Raw genomic sequence first — 20506 nt, 5'->3', positions numbered from 1 at the left:
TTGTAGCATCACCGAAAAATTACTCATTCCCCAGGCTTTTTTTCCTCATAATAGCAGAAATTGGGGATGATCCTCTAACTATTTTCAGTCCTGAAGAGGCATGATTGCACAAGAATAATTTGATTATTGGCCTTTGGCACAGAACTGTTGGAATACCTTCAGTGCTAATTTCGTAGAGCATTAGGATGCGCAATTTAATGGTTTCTTTTCAGGTACATGTGATCACCAATCTATGCTTTATGAAGTCTACTTCTCTGGAGTTATAGTTTGAATGTAAAAACATAGTGCTCTTTTTCATACAGAAGAAAATCATGAAACTAATTTTTTTTACTATGTTCTTTAAATAAAGATTAGATCTTCTGGTTTAACTCAGCTTTTGTTTGTCAAAAAATGCACAAGGTGCTCTTTCTCTCCTGTGCCATTCTCGCTTTCACCGTCCTTCTTTTACCTGTTGTTGATTTTTATGCCAAGAAGGAGCATAATACCACATGTGTGGCTCAAGGTTCTGAGAGCCTGAAGACATGACTGCAGCGTGACTATGGAGATACTCATTCAGGTAGTGTAATACGAACAGTGTGTTCTTTTGCAGTGATCTCTGGCAGATTCTACTTGGTGCACAGGGGATGCTAATTTTTGGTGTGTTCTTGGTTGTTCTATATATGCAGTAGCCAGATAGTAATAAAAGAGCAGATACTCTTAGCTAACTTTTCTATGCTCACTAAAAATAGGTATCAAAAACCAGCATATAGTTTTCATATTTTTTTCAGTGGGTAGTAATTATATGTAAATGAGGTGGAAGCAGCATTGGTTCCTCAGACTAATCTTTTAATGCTCCAGTCATGAGTTTCAGTGTAACTTACTCTGTCTGTTAAGCTCTGTTATTTTAATTATTTAAAACCATTGCATTAGCCACTAGCCAGCTGAAAAAAAATTGTTAAGTAAAATCAAAAACATGATTACAGTTCTAAAAGCACTTGTTTTTGTAAAGTAAGGTTAGAAATACTTGCCATTAAAAATTCACCAAAGTTGTCAGTACTAATAATTGTTCAGCTGTGTTGACTTTTTTGTATACAAAATTGAAATTTTTTTTTTACATTTAAAACTGTCTTTTTTTCATTATGGTAATTAATGAGGTGTATATTTTATATTACAGAGCTGCCACCATATTGTTGAAAATGAAGACCTGTGATACTGAGGGGGAAGGTTGATTATGTTGGGACTAAGCTTGTTTCCTTTGAATTTAGTGGAAGTTTTGGGATTGGACTAATGAAAAGTTCTGGTACTTAAAGTATTTCAGAAAGTTTATTAACAGAATGATTCCTTAGTAGGATTTCTATCATCAAAAAACCCCCATTTCAGAGCATTGATGATGGTAGATGGAAGTTGCAGGTGAATTCCTAACATATGCTCGGTTGTACTTTATCTCTTCAGGGACAAAAATTAAGGGCAATCTACATAGATGAGTATTCCACATTGCGTGTTTTCTGACACTGTTTTAGTGCCTAACTCTACATAAAGTAAGGATTCCTTATGAAAACGTAGCTTTGTATAAAATATTTTAGCATCTTTGCTGCAAGACCTGTGATTTCTTGTGAATTTTTTGTACTTCCTCTAAACTCTGTGATCAGGTACCATGTAAGAAATTCCACCTCCTTAATTAATCGTAATCAGCAGACTTGTTAACAGGCACATTCTTGAAATCTAATGGTTGAATGACCTAACACATTACTGCTAATAAATAGGGGGTTCTTACAGTCTAGAATTAAGATGTAGTAGAAGAACAGTGTTTAACTTTTAAAATTATTTTACCTCTTCTGTCTTCTCTTTAAGCACAGGCAAATTATATATTCTTGTGTACGTATGCTTTTTTTCCTGGCAGTACCATCTTTCCTAAGGGGGGTAAAAATGCCCTTTAATCATACATGTTCCGCACCCCAGCAGGACAGACTGTGCTAGGAGAGTGCAGGTGGAAATAGTTTCCTCCAGACAGGCTGTAAATGAGACCAAAATCTGTCCCGCCCCCCTTAAACTGATATCTTGGTGCTGGGGGAAGTGTGTAGAGGGAGAGGATGACAATTCTGCTGTACCAGCCTCTTCTCAGAGGAGTTGCTCTGCCTGAAGCTGTTTTCCATGGCTACCTTTCAAAGGAGGTTTGCTTGCTTTTTTTGGTGAAAATCAAAATTTTCATGGTCCATTTTAAAAAAAGTTCAAGTAACATCACCTTGTTTATTAAGGGTGCAGTAGGAGGCAATGACTGGCCACTTCAGAGGAGTTTTGCCTTTGGGTTTTTTGGTTTGATTTTATTTGAAAGTGAAAGGGCAAATTTAACTCTTATCATTAGATGTAATTTGTTCATACCACATATATGCGGATAAGGAAAAAAAGGCCTAAATATTGGTTCATTAAATTAGTGGTATATATAAAATTCCATGGAATGATGATGCATCTGGGGAGAGAAGGAAATTCTTTATTGAAACAGACCTTGCTAGAAGCCTATTTTGATTGAGCTGAAGAAAATCCCAGTTTTGATAGCTCTTATGCCAAAAAAGGAGAAAAGAGGAAAGGGAGCATACCTGATAAGAGGTAAAGTCCTTGTATTAACAGGCTTTATGGCAGATGTCTTAGTTTTTATTTTAATGTATTTATTAAAGAGCTTAAATTGCAGATGATAGAGGGAAGCAGCTGTGAGCACTGTTAGTCCAAGATGGTTAACCTGACCAGATGAAGGCAAAATGACTTCTCTCCTGTTCTTCTCTGTAATAATTCCATGATTGGAAATGCCCGCAGGACAAAAGGAACTTTCTTTTGTATCCATTGCTCTCTTTAATTATGATACCCAAATATGCTAAGTGTGTATACTGTTAAATATAAGAATAAAGAACTGTTGAACTTTTAACCCTCCTGCTTGTATCTAGACCATGAAGCGTAACAGGTGTACAGTGTCTGAAGATTGCACAGCAAATTTGAGTAAAACCGAATGAGCAGCTTGAAAAACAGTTTAGGTGCAGCTGCCTGTTCTGTTGTTGTGATGTGACAGGAACAGGTGTTACAGTTCATTTTCACTTCTGATTCTGTGACTAGTGAATTGTAACAGTGTTTGGTTAGCCCTGAGTGACTAAGTATGAATCGCACTTCCACAAAACAGCTGGCTAACAGATAATTGTGTTCATTTGCTGTGGCTTCTTGAAGGAGTGTGTGGACATGAAGGACAGAATCATTTTATGGTTTTATTTTAAGCTACTAAGTGTCTCCTATGTTATAATAAAAAATAAAATTGGTGATTTCTTATTTGTTACCAGATTTCAGAGGGCAAGGAAATATTAACAATTACCAGCTTTCAGTTGTAGAACTGTTTCTAAAGGAATATCATGCTTTGTGAAGGGTCTGAATCTTGTAATAAATACTGATACCCATTTACTCTTTCAGGAGCTGTGAAAATCGGAGACAGACAGTTTGCCATGCAAATTTAATATGGTTTGGGTGTTTCTGTTTATATGATGTGCTCAGAATGGTAAACCACTTAAGTTAGTAAAAGAGAAGATCACGTATACGTATGATGCAGTCTTCTGCTGCATGAGAACAGGGGTAAGTTCATCTCTTTAGTCCATTGACAAGAAGAAATTAGCCTAATTTGCAGCAAAATGACTGAAAGCAAAGGATTTCTAAACATGTAGATAGTGAACTTTTCCAGTAGACTAGGCATATTCTGGAATTTCCTCCTTTAGTCTTTTTGGAGCAGGTTAACCAAATCTCGAAAAGGCTCTTGAGCAGGCAAAGAGTAAATGTTTTTGACTTGGTGGAGCATGTTGGGTTAGGTTACATCCTTCACCTTCATGGGCCACTTCTGTGAATCCATGTTTTCCTTACAGTAACAAGGAATGGTCCTAAAGCTATACAACAGTAATGAGTATGCAGTGACCTGTTTGCTGACTTTTTAAAATTGTATTTTAAACTAAGAATACATGTACACAGTTCTGCATCTGAAGTGGCTATTGTGTATTCTTTTGCCCAGTTAACGGTGGATCATCTTCAAGAGCTAAAGTCAGCCATAAAGTTAATAATGGAACTCAGCTGGGTTTGGTAAGGTTTTACATTAGTACAAAATGTAATTCAGCAACTTCTGATAAAAGCTTTAAAATATCTGGTGTGCAAGGGTGCAAGGGACAAACCTCCCACTGTCATTTTGTCCAGCGTTTTGAAAAAAATAGAGCTTATGTCACAGTGGCATTGATTCTGGAAAGCTTTGCTGTTCAAAACAGCACTTAAGTAGATGATTATGTAAACACATACATTTTCCTATACAGCGGCCGGGGATGTTACAGGTTTGTGTGTATTGCCGTGTGTCTGTTGGAGGAATCCAGGTAACCGTTTTGCTGCTGTTTAGAGCTGATGCTTCTGGTTGTATTAAAAATACATTATTTGTTCCTTTTTTACTGCTACATGTAGCTACAGACCTGAAATCCAGAATGAGCAGTTAGCTTATAAAAATGTATTTTTGAATTGGATTATGTAAGGGAAATGAGTAGGACAGAGGGTCAGTGATCAGGGACACGTTTAATTTGGAAGGCACTGTAGTGACTAAACACTTCTTTAGGCAGGATGCTTAAATTCTCAGTTTTCTGCACATCATCATCAGGAATCATACATTCTATTTGCAGAGATACAGCCTATCTATGTATGTCCAGAAGTTCTATAACATTGGTACCATTTATTGCATGTATTTCACTTTTTACATGCATCTTAAATGTTTAAGCACGATAAATCATTTGGAAGTACTAATTTGCTTTAGCGTTTTTAAAATACAGAATGCAAAATCTAACAAACTACAGGTCCAACTGCCTCAGAGTAGCCATTTCCAATAGATATTTCTTCAATTCCCATCAGAATTGTTTTCTGCCTCTGAGAAAGTTTAATCTCCACTAATGAAAACACCTCTGTCTTCATCATGCTAAACTGCGTAAGAAGGAGCATCTGTCTACTATAGGAGTGGTATTTGCAATCAGTGCATGGAAGACTATAGATTTTGAAAAAGACCTTGCTTTCTGTGGACTGAACTTTGTTTCACCAAGCTGAACACGATGTTGGATCAGGGCTTGAGTGCTTCATTCTGAATCTTTGTATAAACCACTCGGGGTAATACACAGTGGTTGTTCTTTAGCCTGGTACCTTACTACCTAGGTTTGTTTAGAAATTGGTTAGAATTTTGTCTCGGTGTTTTGCATTTCTGCTTCACTGAATCTGTGGAAAACATGTAGAGTATGTGGAGTTTCAAACACCACGAAGCTCAAGCCTGTCACCTCTTGAGAAGCAGTCGAGCACTGTGTGGTCAAGCACAGGGTGGGATTTGCTATGAGGTGGCGTTAGTTACATGCTGAAGGCTGCCTGCAGTGTATTGAGGAACCATGGTTGGTTAATACATTCAGTCTAGAATGATAAATGTGGAGTTGTTTTGTACTTTACACTTAAAATACCACCTCTAATTGAACTTCCAGTACTTTCTGGAGCATCTGGATGAAGTGTTAAGTACAGCTATGGAGCAGTATCTGTTTGAATGCTGATGGTGATTTTTCCTCCAGCTGGCTAAGGTGAGCAGAATTTCAAAGGCTGTTTTTGTTGGTTGGTTTAAAATGCTGATTTCTCAAATAAGATCCAGTCATGAAATAGATCCCCATTTTGATGAAGCAATTGCTTCACCTGCTGGAAAGAGTTGTCACCTACTTACCAGAGTTGTTGTCAGAACTTTTGTATAGTTTTGGAGTGAAGGCAGATCAGCTCTGTCCTTGCCTGACTGCTCCTCCTCACAGCTGGCTTTGGAGCAGAATTTTTTCTTGCAAACAACTGTTCTTCATCATGTATCTTCCCATGGTTTTGACTGTTTTCTTTCTTGCCCAGACATGTAAAGCATTGGAACAGAAGTCCTCATATTTGTAGCCTTTTTCTATGTATGGCATAATTCAATTCAGTTATTTAAGGATTACTTGTAAGACCTGAAAAGGCCGGGCAGCAGTCTGGGGTGTCACTGTACAGTGATGTTATTTCCAGTGGTCCATGTGGAACAACAGAAAGTTTGTTCCCCAGATGGATATGACTTATTTCCTGAATTTAGATCACGGTAATACTTCAAGGATTGATGAGGGTTGATGTTGTGGTCTTGCATGCCATGCTAGGGAGCTTGCACGGTCATTATAGACTGGCAAACTTCAACTATGTACCGGGAGCAGAAGGCGTGATGCAGAGCAATTTTGGTTCTCTTCAATAGTGTGCTTTAAAACTTCAGGGGGAGCTTTTTCAAACAAGAAAACAGCAACTTGAATTGATGGATAAAAGGTTTGTTTAATTTGCCTTAAACACAGGCAGAAAATGTACGGACTGTAAGAATTTTTAGCATGTGAATTGTGGACTTCAAATCCAGAAATTCTGCTGTACACAAATAAATTTAAAGTACACCTTAAAAATACCGTTTTTACAATACAGCACCATTGTGATAAAATGAGTGATACCTGTTTTCAGTTTTGCTGTAGTGTCTCCCTTCTGACATGCTCTATATACACCAGAAGATGAAACTCAGTTCAAAAGACACTTTCATTATTGGGCCTGTGCATCTCTTCCCTTGTCTTGTGAAAAACAGAAAATGAAATGAAAATGGCCACATTTTTCAACAGCAGATCAGGGTCAGGCTATGCACTATGTTTCTTCCACAAGTTATCGTCCAGAAATCCTGATGCAGAGGGATGTGAAGGAAAGAGAAGAATCTGACAAGTGCCCTGAGGATTTGCCACAAGTTAGAGCCAGGCATTGTCCCTGCTTCCTACAGGTTTTGCATGTTTGTGAAGTTTGCGAGGGTGGTGGGTGAGCAAGTCTCCTCACTGTAAACTGTGGGTTCTGCATTTATTTCCAGGGCAGTTCACCCCAAATGGCTCTAGTTTCAGTGACCTCCCAGTGTAGCCAGCTTTATTTTCTGTGTTGCTGTTAATATCCTGCCTGCTATTTTTAGGGTAAAATTCACTTCTATACCAGGCCTACACAAGCTCTAAAGCTCCTGAATGCAGCAGTGAGGGTAATTTGGACTCTAAGGACTAGCACAAGGCCATTGCCTTTAGGAGTGCTTTTACTCAAGAACAGTTTGAGCTATTCCTTTTTGCACCTAATTTCATAATTAAGTCCCCTATGAATTACTTACCAATTATTTCTCTGCTTATAGTCACTGGACAAATGATTGCAGAATTAAAGCATATGCTGCTTTATACTTTAGTCTGTCTTATTTGCTTTGTAATATTAAGCAATTTGTCTGCAATTTCATTTTGAATTAGTACAATATTTCTGACAAATGCCTTACAGAGATAAGCATGAAACAGGAATTTACACACCCATTAAATATTTAACCTATCAGGGGTAGTTTAAAGATACATCTCCTATATGATATGTTCTTATAGAACATAGTAAAATCTAACTGGCATAGGTGCAAAAACCCGGCATCACTGATAGAGAAATATGACTGGTTTACATGATGTTTCTAAATCAAACAAAAGAGCAAGATGGTAAAATGCCATGAAATGACTTATTTAGATTATCGCATCTTTTTTTTGTTGATTCACTCAGATGTTTTTAAGATTTTTCTGTGTACTTGTTCAAGATAAGTGAACACAGATCCAATTCCAAAATCCCATTTTATTCCATCTTGCTTGTTGTCTTATGACAGAGTCTACAATAACATAGTGTATAAGGTTTTCTTTATTGTTTACCCAAGTGCAGTTAGTACGAAAAGCCCCACTCTAAATATTTCCAGCAAAGCAACTGCCCTTCTCCAGGGAACTTCTGAAAAGAGGCTGCAAATGCATAACGGAGGAGCTGGTGAGGACTGTCAGGAAAAGCTCATAAATGAGGCCTTAATGTGGAATTATCTATAGCCCCTGAGGGAACGGGGACATCACCTGAGGAAGTGGGGTATCTGTCTGCTACTGTGACATAAGCTGAAGCTACCAGCCTGTTGTGGTTTTAGCTGTGGCCTTTTTGGAATTAGTTTGCATGCCTCAGAGAATAGGCAGGCGACGAAGGCATGGTGCTCCTCTCGACATGCTGCTTGTTTCTCGCACAGGTGGCCTCTGAAGCTACTCAGCACCTTGCAGAGCTGAGACGCTGGTTTTCACCTCAAACCAGAAAGCCAGTCTCTCCAGCATGTGGGATGCTGTCTGAAGCAGGAGGGGATTCAATTCTTTAGTGCAGCTCAAGGGTAGGGATTAGTCCCTCCTCAAAAGACTGCGTGGTGTGCCAGATCTGACGCCTGCGGCTGGCATCGCTGAAGGGTGAACCGAGAGGTGTGCCCTGTGCCAGCCGGCCAACAGGACCAGAAGGGAAATGTTCCCCAAGAGAGGTGGGGATGAGACGTGCCCCAGGAGGGCTCTTGACCCTTTCCCAGGTGAAAGAGCAGGAGCGTTAGCTGACCACCGTGCAAGCACAGCAGATCAGAGGTTTGGCTGGTGCTGTCGGAAGGAAGTTGCACAGTCTGATGCATTTACACTTGAACGGACTTACCCTCTGACTATTTTGCTTTCCTCTGGCTGAGACTGGAATGTCTGTCTGTCCTGCTCTTTAAGTTTGTGTATCCAACTTTTAAATTGGTTGATCAGCCTGTTGTACTCGTGATGGCTTCAGAGGGAGTTTTCTTTGATTTAGGACTCTTGGACATGGATCTTAGTTTCCTTGAAAACCCTTTTGCTGGGGGCATGTCTCTTAGTGAACACAAATTGAAATGAAAAGTGCTGGAAAAAGTATTTTATTTCATTCTAGTAAAACATAGCTTATTTAAGTGGTAAAAGGAGCATTTGTGGCCCTTCTGCACGTGATGAATTCTCCCTTTGCAATCTGTGTTTTCAGCAGTTTCATCATGATTCAAATATGCATTTAATAGTTCTGGTTTTAAGAGCTGAATGAAGGATATATAAATGTGTTTTAACTTTTTCAAAAGGTGATTAGTGCTTTAGCTTATAAACATTTTAACAATCAATGCTTTAAAAAATAAAAAGTATCTCTAGAGCTAGGATTCTGTAAGGATCTTAAAGGTGATGGTTCTTTTTTTTTGGTGGTGTGTTTACAAAAATGAAACAAAATGAGCAAAATCTATTAGCTTCAAGTTTAGACAAATGTCCTAACGCTTCTTGTATTCATCACTCGGATAAATTCACCCATTTTATCACCATGCTACTATTTCTTTTCAATTAATATTAGAAACTGCTTTGTTTCTTCAGCTACTTGAATTGGAGTTTAATAATTTAACTGCTCTTAGAAATTAATTGTGAATATAAATATAGCTTTTTAAGGATTTCTCAGATAATCTGCTGTTAAACAGATTTGCAACTTTTTGTTGCTTATGAAAGCCCAGTTAACAGTTCTTTCGTAGTTTGGGTCAGTGCTGCAATGGTAAAAGACTTTGATCTTAATTTTTTTAACAATTACATTTTCCCCTGCCCTCAGAAACAGCATGCACAAGTTTCTTCAGCTTGGGAAATTCAGCTATAGGGATTTAAGACATTTGTATGTTTGCACATCTGTATCTATAAGGATAAATATTTATAACGTGCCCTATAAATGCACATACTCTTCCTGTTGTAAATGCCATTTCTAACAGGAAATCCATTGTCTTGCACAACAGATACAGTTTCCTTGGTATTCTTGACTTGATTCAACCCTCCAAGCTCACCTTGTTACCTGTATATTATGGCAGTGGACTCCACAGTGTGACAGTTTCATTTTTTTTAATTAAGTTTTTTACACTAGATTTTTACTACCTGTAGATGTGTGTACACAGGTGGATGAGGCTCAACAGATTTTTCATCTTTCAGTCTTATATATTCATTCAAAAAAAAAACCAGTGCTGCCCACTTTCAAATATATTCAATTATTAAATACTTTTTAAACCTTTAGCATGTTCATCCTTATGCAAGTCTCCCTCTAGCTGTTTATTTTTGTTTTGCTTGTTAGCCATGCTTCAGGCACACCTGGCATCTGCTGATTTTTTTCCTCTGCTCTTGTCCTTCCTTAAGAGTTCCTGACAGGGGGGCTGATGCAAACTGCAATTCAGGCATCACGGTTGTTAGCCAGAAACTGTATTCATTAGCAAAAAACTGACATGTTCCCCGCTGACCCTGGCATTCAATGAATGGTGCTGATCTGAAGTCTTCTAGGCAACTTCCAGGTGACATAAGGGACTGTCCACCACCCTGATCACCAGATCCAGTGTGCTGGGGAAGAACAATGAAAGAACTTGATAACTGTGCATGAAAAATAGGTAAATGACATTAATCTGTCTTTTTCTGACTTTATTTGCTTTTAACTACTATTTCTGGTCATCTTAATTTGGAATAAGCTTCCTTTACTGGAAAAAATATTAATTTGCTCTGTAATGAGTTAATCTCAAAAGTCTAGAGCCAGGTCATTTATTTTTCTGGTATTTATCAAACTGAAGAAAAGAGTAATCCAGGTTGATTCTAAACAATGTTGTTATTTAAACTGCTGGAAATGTAACTAGAGGATGGCATTAAAAAGACCTGGACCTCTAATTCTGAAAAGCATGTCTTTGTACATGAAAATCCCATTGTTTATTAAAGACAAGCAAGCAAAGTTTTTGAAATTTTAAGAAATGTGTAGCTTAAGGCTATGACTTTAGTGTATATAGCTAGTTCTGCAATTGGAACTAACCCTCATTTCTTTTTGCGAATTTTCCTTTTTAATGTTTGCCGGACATGAGATAGTTTACTTTTCAGAGCTAAAAATCACAGAACCTTTAGAACACAAAAGCTGTATGAAGGAAACTTAGATATATGATCATGTGCCCAGACTCTTACCATCAAAAAGGAATATCCTATCCAAAGGCTCCTCCAGTTCACTGGGCAGGGAGGAATTGACTCGTCTTGGCTGTGAACTGCTACCGCTTGGGCTGGGGCCTCACATACAGCACATCTGCTTATATATGGTTGTATTTCTTCCTCAGAGAGTGGTGTCATTGGTAAAGGAGCCGCACTTGACAACCAGTAAGACTTATCATTTCGACTGGCATAGTAACAGACTTGGTTGATATTACAGTAAGCAAATGGCATGGTATTAAACACAGGAAGACAAGATCCTGCCAGACCTGAAAATAATAACAACGATGAAAAATACTCCACTTCTTTCTAGGTAAGTTGAAAATAGTGTTCTGGCCAATGTTGCTGCAAAACTATATATCTTAACAGGAGTTATGCTATTCATGGATCTTAAACTTCCCAGGCTCTTTACCAAAATGACTAGTTATACTGCAAACAGAAACTTTTTTTACCAATAAGTATCTTCCTTTGATCAATAATATTTAATTGTGTCACAATCCAGTGTTTAAACACAATGTAGTTTGTCACCATGGGAAACAGTTATGATAACAAATTTCTTAGCTATGCCAACGCTGAAAAATAAATTAGGCAAGAGGTGGCAGCTGGTTTAAAAGGAGATTAGCTATTTACAAACTCATTAGGAGCAGTGAGAAACCAAATGCCAATGCTGATAAATAGAAAATTTTTGTAAAGTATGACAAGCTGTTGCTACCAGTGCATTAAGCTGAAATCTCAGCAGCTGTTCTGTTGCCTTCCAGAAAGGTTTCACAGACTCTCAAAGAAATAAAAGGATCGAGGGATTTTGCAGAGCCAATCCTGCAAAATTCTCATCAGGCAGACATCAGTGGGAATTAAGAAGTGACTAGTGCATACTTCAGAGGTGAAGTTCTTCTTCAGGAACTGAATTTAGAACAGTTTCATGATGACTTATTTAGTTAACAATAATAATCACTGCATGTATGTTCTGCCTTGAACTTTGTGTGTGATGTATTATTTCTGTAACACCCCAAAACCCTAATGCCTTCTTTAAAGACATGTGATGTTTCTATACAGAAGCCAGTTTTGTTTATTACTGATAATATTCCATTCCAGTACTAATAAAGAATCTGGAGTAGTTGAGTAAGGAAAATACCTGCAAAAAGAACACACTGGTCACAGGAAACAAGGACTTTATTTTCCTTGAATCTGATTTTCACTGCTGTTGTAAGGCACTCTGTTACCAACTGGCTCTCCCAACTGTTTGGGGAATGCCAAACACACTAGTGAAAACATTTCAAAACAACACTGCTGTACTAAAAATATGGGGGTTTTATTGCTCTTTTAAACACTTTTTTGTCCAGCTTATTGGGTACTTGATCTTTCCTCCTAGGAGACTTCTCTGCCTCTTGTATAACTAGTCCACAAGAATTTAGGAAATTTCTTGTGTGCAAATTGCCACCAATCAGTTCCTCAGGCTGCAAGTCAGGTGGCTTATTTAGACAGCTAATTTTAGTCAGAAATATAGAAGAAATGACCCAAGACACCAAAGGTCTTTGGGAGAAATTTGGGTCTGTCTTTTCCAAAAAATATTAGCTTCTGACTCTTAAAAGCACACAATTCTGCTGTACACATGATGCATAATTTTATTTGTAAAGGTTATTTATGCTATCCAACTGTAACCACCTACCTTAACCAGCTCTTTTCCCTAAGCTCTCCCTATAGTAAAAAGAAGCAGATCCTCCAGGGAGTTATTTCAGAGTGGCCAAATGAGATTCCTGATCTAGGAAAATCTCTCCGCTGAGTTCAAAGACACCCCATAATGGCTAGCCCGGATAAGTAAAATGAACCACTCATCTCTCCAATGTCTATTCAAAATTACTTAGAGGTAGAAATACTTTTTTCATTCAATTGCATAGCAGCAGAAAGAAATTTTAAATGGGTTGCATAATAGGGCAGCATAACCAAGTTCATTATCAGTGTAAATTAGTTTTTAGTCTGTGGAAAATAAGTAACTGATGATTCTGTAGTGTGCTCCATTTGACTTGTCTTTCATTGTACAGATCACACCATATTAGACCTTAACTGGAGAGCAATTATATACTACAATACATACCGAGATCTTGATTGTGAGCTTTCTCTTGTCCTTCCAGGTACAGCAGGCTATACCCAGTCCATAATTTTGGCATCCCCTGTGGACAGAGTGGTTCTCTGTCTGACTGACTGTGAAGGACGAGCAAGAATCCACTTGCAGATCTAATATGGGGGCCTGGTGGTCCTGGGATACCAGTCTGGCCAGGTGGACCTTACACATAGGAGAAAAGGTAAAAGACATTCACTTGTATGAACACATAGCTACTGTGAACTTTTTATCTTGTACTATATTTATGTGTTCAGTAAGGGGTTCCTGACTGAATATAATACAACTTCACAGGTTGTCATGGGAAATAAAGACACCAGCAGACTCATTTTATCCTTATGGGAGAGAAATGAACTAGATTGCCACTGAATGCTTGACAGTTGGCTTTTGTATTGTGCCTCTGTCCTGTGCTCTATGGATTAAGAAATGAACCGAGGTGGGAATGATTTCCCAGACTCACTCGCTAGGATGACTTGTCTGGACTGAATTTGAATCCCTGCAGTAACAGTCAATGCCCTTTCCTCACATATGTATTAAACCATTAATTTATTAAACAGCAGTCACAGTTAAAATACATTTTTAATTACTCACAGGCAGTTGCACCGTCAGCCCTGACTCAGAAACACATACTTATTGATATACGGCATTTAAGCATGTGTGGTTAATTGCCTTCCTGGTTAATAATGGATGCTGAGATAAATTTTCTTCAGATAGGTCTTTTTATGTGTAATGAAATCATTCACAAATGTCACTATCAGTGCTTGAACTGAGAGAGAGAAAGAAGTGTCATGGTATCTCAGGCTAGAGGTAGATGTACCCATGTGTGAATTGGAGGAGTAGAGAGAAAACTTGGTCTATAAATCATCTCACTCATCTCTCCCCCAGAAGTCATGTTCCATTCTTACCTTGTGGCCCAGTGTATCCTTGCTCTCCAATAATCCCTTGGTCACCTGGTGGTCCAGGTGCCCCAGGTAAGCCATCTTGGCCTGGCAGGCCACATGACCCTTCTTCACCTTTTCTTCCTAGATAAATACAAAGTGTATGCGCTTTCCCTTCATACGGCTGCATTTAAAGGTTACACATTCTCCAAACACACAGAGCATGCAAAGGGCCAGTCAGCAGAACTGACACCACCAAGAAATGACACTTCAGGACAGAGAGGTACAGAGTGGCTTTCTGCTGGCAATTCTCTTTACAGCTTATCCACCTTGTGGCCACCGTAGCGGCTCAGAGGCACGACTTCAGTAACAGCAATGCTGGTTAAGTCTTTATGTCTTCTCTACAGAACTTGTGTGACTTACAGTTGAAATGAAGGCACTAGCAAACATGATCATGACAAGCCTCTTGCAGAATTGCCATCAGTATCTGTACCATGTAATGAGTTATAACTCATCCTATGGCAGGCCCTCATCTTTTAGGACCCAATTCAGCAAAGTCTTTAAACACGTACTGGACTCCCTGTGAAGTAATGCCTGTATTAGAGTACTTACAGAACAGGGAGGGAACAGCAGAATTAGACTACATCCAGTAGGGAAGGGTAAAGATATTTTTAGGCTTCTGATGGTCTCACCTTTTTAGATTTCCCATATGCACATGCATTTTCATACATTAGCAGATAACAAGGTGTGGCCATGAAGTAAAAGATGTCTCATATGTAGGGCACAGATAGTGATGCTCCTGTTCACTGGCCACTTTAAACATAATCTGAATTGAACGAAGCCACACCTGTCGGGTATTACTGCACTCAGCAGTGTATTTCCTCTTTTGGTAAAAAACAGTTTTCAGATGAGTATGTTTCTCTAGCACCACAGTTGTTTCTCATTAATGGCTTGTGTTTCATTCCTTGCAAATTTTGCTATTTAACCTGCAGATTGAGTAATTCAAGGTTGTCTCACAACACTCAAAATTTCCCCATGTTACTTTTTACTAGATTCATTAAGAAAATCTAAACCAGTCAAAACAATTTAACAGCTTTTGAAGATTGGTTGCCTAGTTATTTTGCCAAGGCTCAAGTACGCTGTCGTTTTAGTAATACGCATTGCTTTTGCCAGTAAAACTTCCAGTTTGCCTTCCAAGCCAGGAGAAAATTGGAATTCTGCTGTCTTAATGAAAGGAAAAGCATTACTAAGTGTTTCTTTCATAAAACCAGTGCAAGTATGTATGATTGTATCATCTGGTTTTACAGAAACTGTTTTAATGATGTATATAATGGAAACACAGCAATTCAACCTGAGAAACACCTTTTAGTTGGCCAATCAGTGAAGATTTGTAAAATGACACAGTTCACTGAAAATGACTTGTGTTCACTTTTATGATGGGAATGACTACTGCAGGGAATCTCCTGGCAGAAAATCACGTTCTTTTTCTCTAGAGACACTGGATGTCCACTGCAGCCACCACAAGAAATTTCAGTTTCCAAAGTAAGAAATATCTAAAACCACATGAGGGATCCCACTATCTAAATTGAAGACACCACATTTAGACACAACCTAAACTGAAGACGCTACACAGACATGCTACGCTCTATTTCTGTGAAGATGGCCACGTTGTTGGAATCATCAGCATCAGCATCACCTTCACCTTTTTCTTTTTAAGATCTCTTTGGTCAGTTTTCTTTTGTGGTAACTTCTTCATGTTCTAACAGATAAAAAGTGTTATCATAGCCACCCCTCTGACTTCAGTGTCCTTCTAGGACTCTGATTAGCACAGCTTTGTGATTCATTATTGCTAAATTTGAAACCATGTATATTTTTAACATTCTTCAAATATAACCTGTCTAAACCATAGGAGTAGTCTGAGGCATTGCTTTTTCATTGGTTGGTAAAAAGGAAAAATACCTTTTGAAGAACTCCTTTTTTCAACAGTGCCTGATGTTTTTGCCCTCCCTGGCCTAGGAAAAGGGAATGCAATGCAGGCAGGCTCAAGCAGCCCAGTTCAGCTATATTGATCCATCACCCTCAGCCATTAACCAGCCCAATACATGTTTCTGGAAACTGTTAATAAGTATTTAAGGGGAAGAGACATACTTAAACACAGAGGAGTAACACTGACACTCTGACCCTTTTCAATTTGTTGTCTAAATGGCTAAAATAGACATTCTAGTTTTCAAAACACAAGCTTACCTTGGGGTCCAGGGTGGCCTACTCGTCCTGGTAACCCTACAGAGCCATCGTCTCCTCTTTGCCCTGCTTCCCCAGGAGGCCCTGGGATTGCAGGGCATGAATCATCTGTTTTCCCTGGTTCACCAGGGTCACCTGGAATATGTAATAAGAAAGTAAATTAGAAGATTGCTTAATAGCTCCTATGTGAAAAATCAACATAACTGTTAGTTGGTTTTGGTATTCATGTGTATACTTTAAGTATTTTAAAATCTTGAATTACTGAGTCTCACTGCTTTTAATTTTACTCTTAGTCTTTTAGCACAGCATTTAACAGTATGGCAAGCATGTGTTTGCAAGTGTATGCTAGCTGCTATGTTTCAAAAATTTGGTGTACAGTCTTTGTCTTAATGTGTCCCAAACGGATTTGTGTTAAAGCCTAAAATGTACCCAACTTCAGTGGAAACACCTTGGCGATGTGAAGATTTATAGCACTTTGCCTATTCTGTGGCTGCAAAACCACCAATAAGCAGACCAAAGAAGCTAATTCACAATATTCATTTAAAATAATTATAATAATAAAAAAAAAAGAATGGCCACATTTTATGTATTGAAAGTTACTGGAAGCTATTGGCTATTTGCATTGTGGAACAAAATCAGAACTGGATCAATTTAGTCAGATTAAGAGTTTAGTGTTTGTAGTAATCCAGTGTTAGGATTCGAGCTTTTGTTAAGTTCTTTGTTAGAAAGCATCTTGTGTGACAACCAAAGACCAAAATGATAATTTGAAACGTGTTTTGCAAATCTAACTGACATCACAGCATGAAACTTCTCAATGGAGCATTATCATGATATTGGTCTGCTTGGAAGTGCTAGCTATTCATGTGAAAAATCTTTTAGAACTACGTTGTTGTAGCAGTATCTTACTATTCCTAGCAGCCAAGCCAAGAATACCTTCTAATAAAAGTGGAATGTATCTATACAGAAGGAAGCCCACAAGAAAAGAACAATAATCAATAGTCATGAACTTACCTATGAAACCTGAAGGATTTGAAAAATGGAAAGCAGATTGCGGCCATTGTGGTGCAGGTGGAAACAAGTTTCAGGCATGTAAATTAGAGTAAAGAACGGAATGAGAACTGAAAGCACTTACATGAAGTGACATTAGAAACAAATACATAGTTCAGAAATTTTTACACAGCTCAAATGAGAAATCAATTAAGTTGCTTTTTTTATGAGATTGTTTAAATAGTCTGTATGCCAGTAAACGTTAGTAAGATTATATATGAATAGTAAGATCATGGATACAATTGAGTGACAGTGAGTAATAGGTTCATAAGTACCTGTGGGACCTTTGGGACCAGGTTTTCCTTGAAAACCTTGGTCTCCTGGTTGTCCTATAGCACCAGGTGGACCCTGTGGGCCATGGATTCCCATAGGACCTGGATAGAAAACAGTTGTACAATTACATGTGGTTGCATTCTGAGAAGGTGAACACATAAATAAGATGAAGTCTGGCTGCTTGAGTAACAAAAAATGCTTGGGACAGCTCAACTCTGTTATCTCCCAGAAAGAAACGCGCGTTCTCCTGGTCTTAAACTGAATTAATCGGAAGGGATTGGTGTAGGGAGGAGTTCTCTGAAGTGTGTGGAGGAAACAGAGTACCTAGATCCCTGTTTTCAAACTAAAGAATCTGTTGAAAGCCCAAAGCTATTGATATGAGGCAGATGTGGAGTCTGTGTTTGTTCAAACACATCTGCATTTTCCATGGTTTCTCAAGACCCTGTAGAGAGGTCAAGGTTTGCTTTATCTGGCAGACTCAGAAGCTTTACTGTCTCATTCTCAGGTTGGTAGGGGAGTCTTCCAACAAGCTGTTGGAAGCAGTACACATGAATCTGGCTCTACTCTGACCACCTACTCCAGCCCTGTCTCATCTGTAGGTAACAGGGTGGAGCTATGAAATGTCCAGCCTACCCCTTCTGTCTGGCTCAGTCTCCAACGGCAACCCCCTGTGCACAACTTGCATAGGGCTGGCCATAAGTGCACATGCTAGTTAAAAACATCTCAGATCATACCTTTTGGGCCTCCTCTGCCTTGATTCCCTGGAAGACCTCTTGCTCCTTGTTGCCCTCGCTGCCCAGGATTGCCTGGTGCCCCTCGAATACCGGTATCACCTGGATCTCCTCGCACAAAGATAGTCTCTCCAGGAGGACCAGGATTCCCAGGCTGACCTATGGTAAAATAACTTTAATCTTAATATATACACAAAGCATAAACATCTAAAAATAGCCATGTTCCATTGGGTTTTTTTACTTTTGTTTTTTTTCCCTGGCATGTAGGACAGCCCTTGTGTGTTTTTGGAAATATTAGTATTAGCCTTTGTCCAAGGCATTGTAATGAAGACAATAGGAATAGCTCCCAAAACTATGTAGATTCTGTGCAAACAAAAGATGGCAAATTAGTGACACTGAGACACTGTTTCTCTCTGTTTATTATAGCGTTGCTTACCCTTCCACTCTCCATCCCCGATTTCCCAATAGGAAGTAAGTCTTTGTACTGGGTAAGAAAGGGTTCAGATACTTAATGTAAGGGGTCAGAACAGCTTGAAGGAGCTCCATTTGAAGACCAGAATCTATAGGAATTGACTGGATCCCTTGGCAACCCCTGCTTCTAACAGAAGTGAGGCCTACATAAATGCTTACAAAAGAGTTGCCAGTTTTAGCTTTCCCAGGGCTGGATTTAGATTGGCAAGCACTTTGTGGGTTTACCAACAACAGCAGGCTTCTGGACAATGTGTGTTATCCTTCTTGCTAGGAAGAGAGGCCGGTAATCTTATTTCTGTTTGCTTCTGTGGAAACTGAGATATGTTGTAGCAGCAGGACTTGTACAGAACTACCCTGTGGGCCAGAAAACTGAATCTGGAGATTGGTATTTTATCCTTGCTCTGGTGATCATTCCAGCGTTCACTTCTCTGTGTATTCACTTGAGGTATTGTTTAGTTTCCTTGTTCTCTATGCGCTTTTATATATTGTTCCACAGACAGCAACACAGTGACTCCTAGTAGCCTCAGGGTCTTTTTACATGATCAAATTTGGTATTTTTGGTTTTAATACCTCTGATGCCATCTAAACCAGGTGGTCCTTGATCACCTGGAGGACCAGGAGAAGCGCTATCAGGAGATCTTCCCATAGGTCCAGTGGGTCCAACAGGTCCTCTTCTGCCTAAGAAATTACATTTTACAAAAAAAAAAAAAAAAGAAATCTGAGGTTTTTCTAGATTACAGAAATAACTTACTGACTAAAAGAATGCTGACATATGAAGTCATGGATGAAATATGGGCTCTCACTTGTATACTGGACATATGAGTGACTAGACTAACAAAGACATCTTGTAGAAATGAAAATATTTGTTATCTTTTAAAAATTTTTATTTCTTTCCATAAAATCTACTTAAACTATAGAATGCATCATCACACATTGACATATTGCCACAAATCGTCATCTTCTTCTGAATTCTAACAACGGGAGAAATGGTAAAAATGTAAGATGAATGGGGACTATGAAATCATTCTGCCTGGGACAGGTAAGTATTCACAGATTGTTCCACGTGAAAGTGAGTTCAGCCATTTCTTAAAAACCTCAGTGAATAAGATGAATTCACTAGCCTTAAATGTATTTTTTTCCCTAATTTGTAATCTCGATTTTTGTAAAACATTAGTGCCCTTGAATGTGAAAGTCAGGAAAAGTTACAGGTTACCATCCTCTGCATAACATTTCTGAAGAGTCACAGCTTCTTAGCATATGTGTTGCACTCTGTTGCCTTCTCTTTTCTACAAAACCCCAAATCTAGTTTTCTCAGTCTTGTTTTCAACCCCGTCCTTCCATTTCCTCTCTATTGAGTTCTCCCTAATTTGTCAAAGCTGGACACAGTATACCATAGGAGGCCTTGCCCATCCCATGTCAAGCAGTCTTAATACATCTTAGAATTAAACTTTTGTCTTTTTTCATCAACAGCACCATTCTGTTGACTCCCCCAGTTCATGAACTAGTAACTGAATTGAGAAAAATGACTGTGTCTTCATCTTAGAATAATTCACCTCACCAGAATTCACCTCTGCTATTTTTCTTCTGTGTGTTATGTGATGCTGTGGCAAAGTTTGGTAGAGCAAAGTTAATGTCACTTCTAATCACAGAATTGCTGAGGCTTGAATGGGCCCTGGGAGGCTTCCTAGTCCAACCCTCTCCTTAAAGCAGGGTGAGCTAGAGCAGGTTGCCTAGGATTCTGTCCAGCTGGGTTTTGAGTTATCTCCGAGGACGGACACTTCATAACTTCTCTGGGCAACCTGTTCCCATATTCAATTATCCTCACAGGAAAACCAAAACTATTCCTTATATATAAGTAGAATTTCCTGTATGTCAGTTTGTGCCCACTGC

General features: G+C 38.8%; 1 protein-coding gene across 3 annotated transcripts in view; it reads right to left on the bottom strand.

The window, feature by feature from the left end:
• Positions 1–8757: 8757 nt before the first annotated feature.
• COL4A4 (collagen type IV alpha 4 chain) overlaps positions 8758–20506 on the bottom strand; it is a 77621-nt gene continuing 65872 nt past the window's right edge. For all 3 annotated transcript variants that reach the window (XM_074877670.1, XM_074877672.1, XM_074877671.1), the window contains 8 exons: positions 19187–19294; positions 18149–18304; positions 17417–17515; positions 16098–16229; positions 13881–13997; positions 12952–13140; positions 10842–11128; positions 8758–10238 (listed from right to left, as the gene is read on the bottom strand). In XM_074877670.1, the coding sequence (XP_074733771.1) occupies positions 9975–10238; positions 10842–11128; positions 12952–13140; positions 13881–13997; positions 16098–16229; positions 17417–17515; positions 18149–18304; positions 19187–19294 (1352 nt within the window). In that variant the 3' untranslated portion in view covers positions 8758–9974. The remainder of the gene's footprint in view (positions 10239–10841; positions 11129–12951; positions 13141–13880; positions 13998–16097; positions 16230–17416; positions 17516–18148; positions 18305–19186; positions 19295–20506) is intronic.

Source organism: Strix uralensis, chromosome 9 (genome assembly GCF_047716275.1).
Source record: "Strix uralensis isolate ZFMK-TIS-50842 chromosome 9, bStrUra1, whole genome shotgun sequence".
Classification (NCBI taxonomy): domain Eukaryota; kingdom Metazoa; phylum Chordata; class Aves; order Strigiformes; family Strigidae; genus Strix; species Strix uralensis.
Note: the sequence above shows the minus strand (reverse complement) of the source record. Positions and strands in the feature narration are given on the sequence as shown.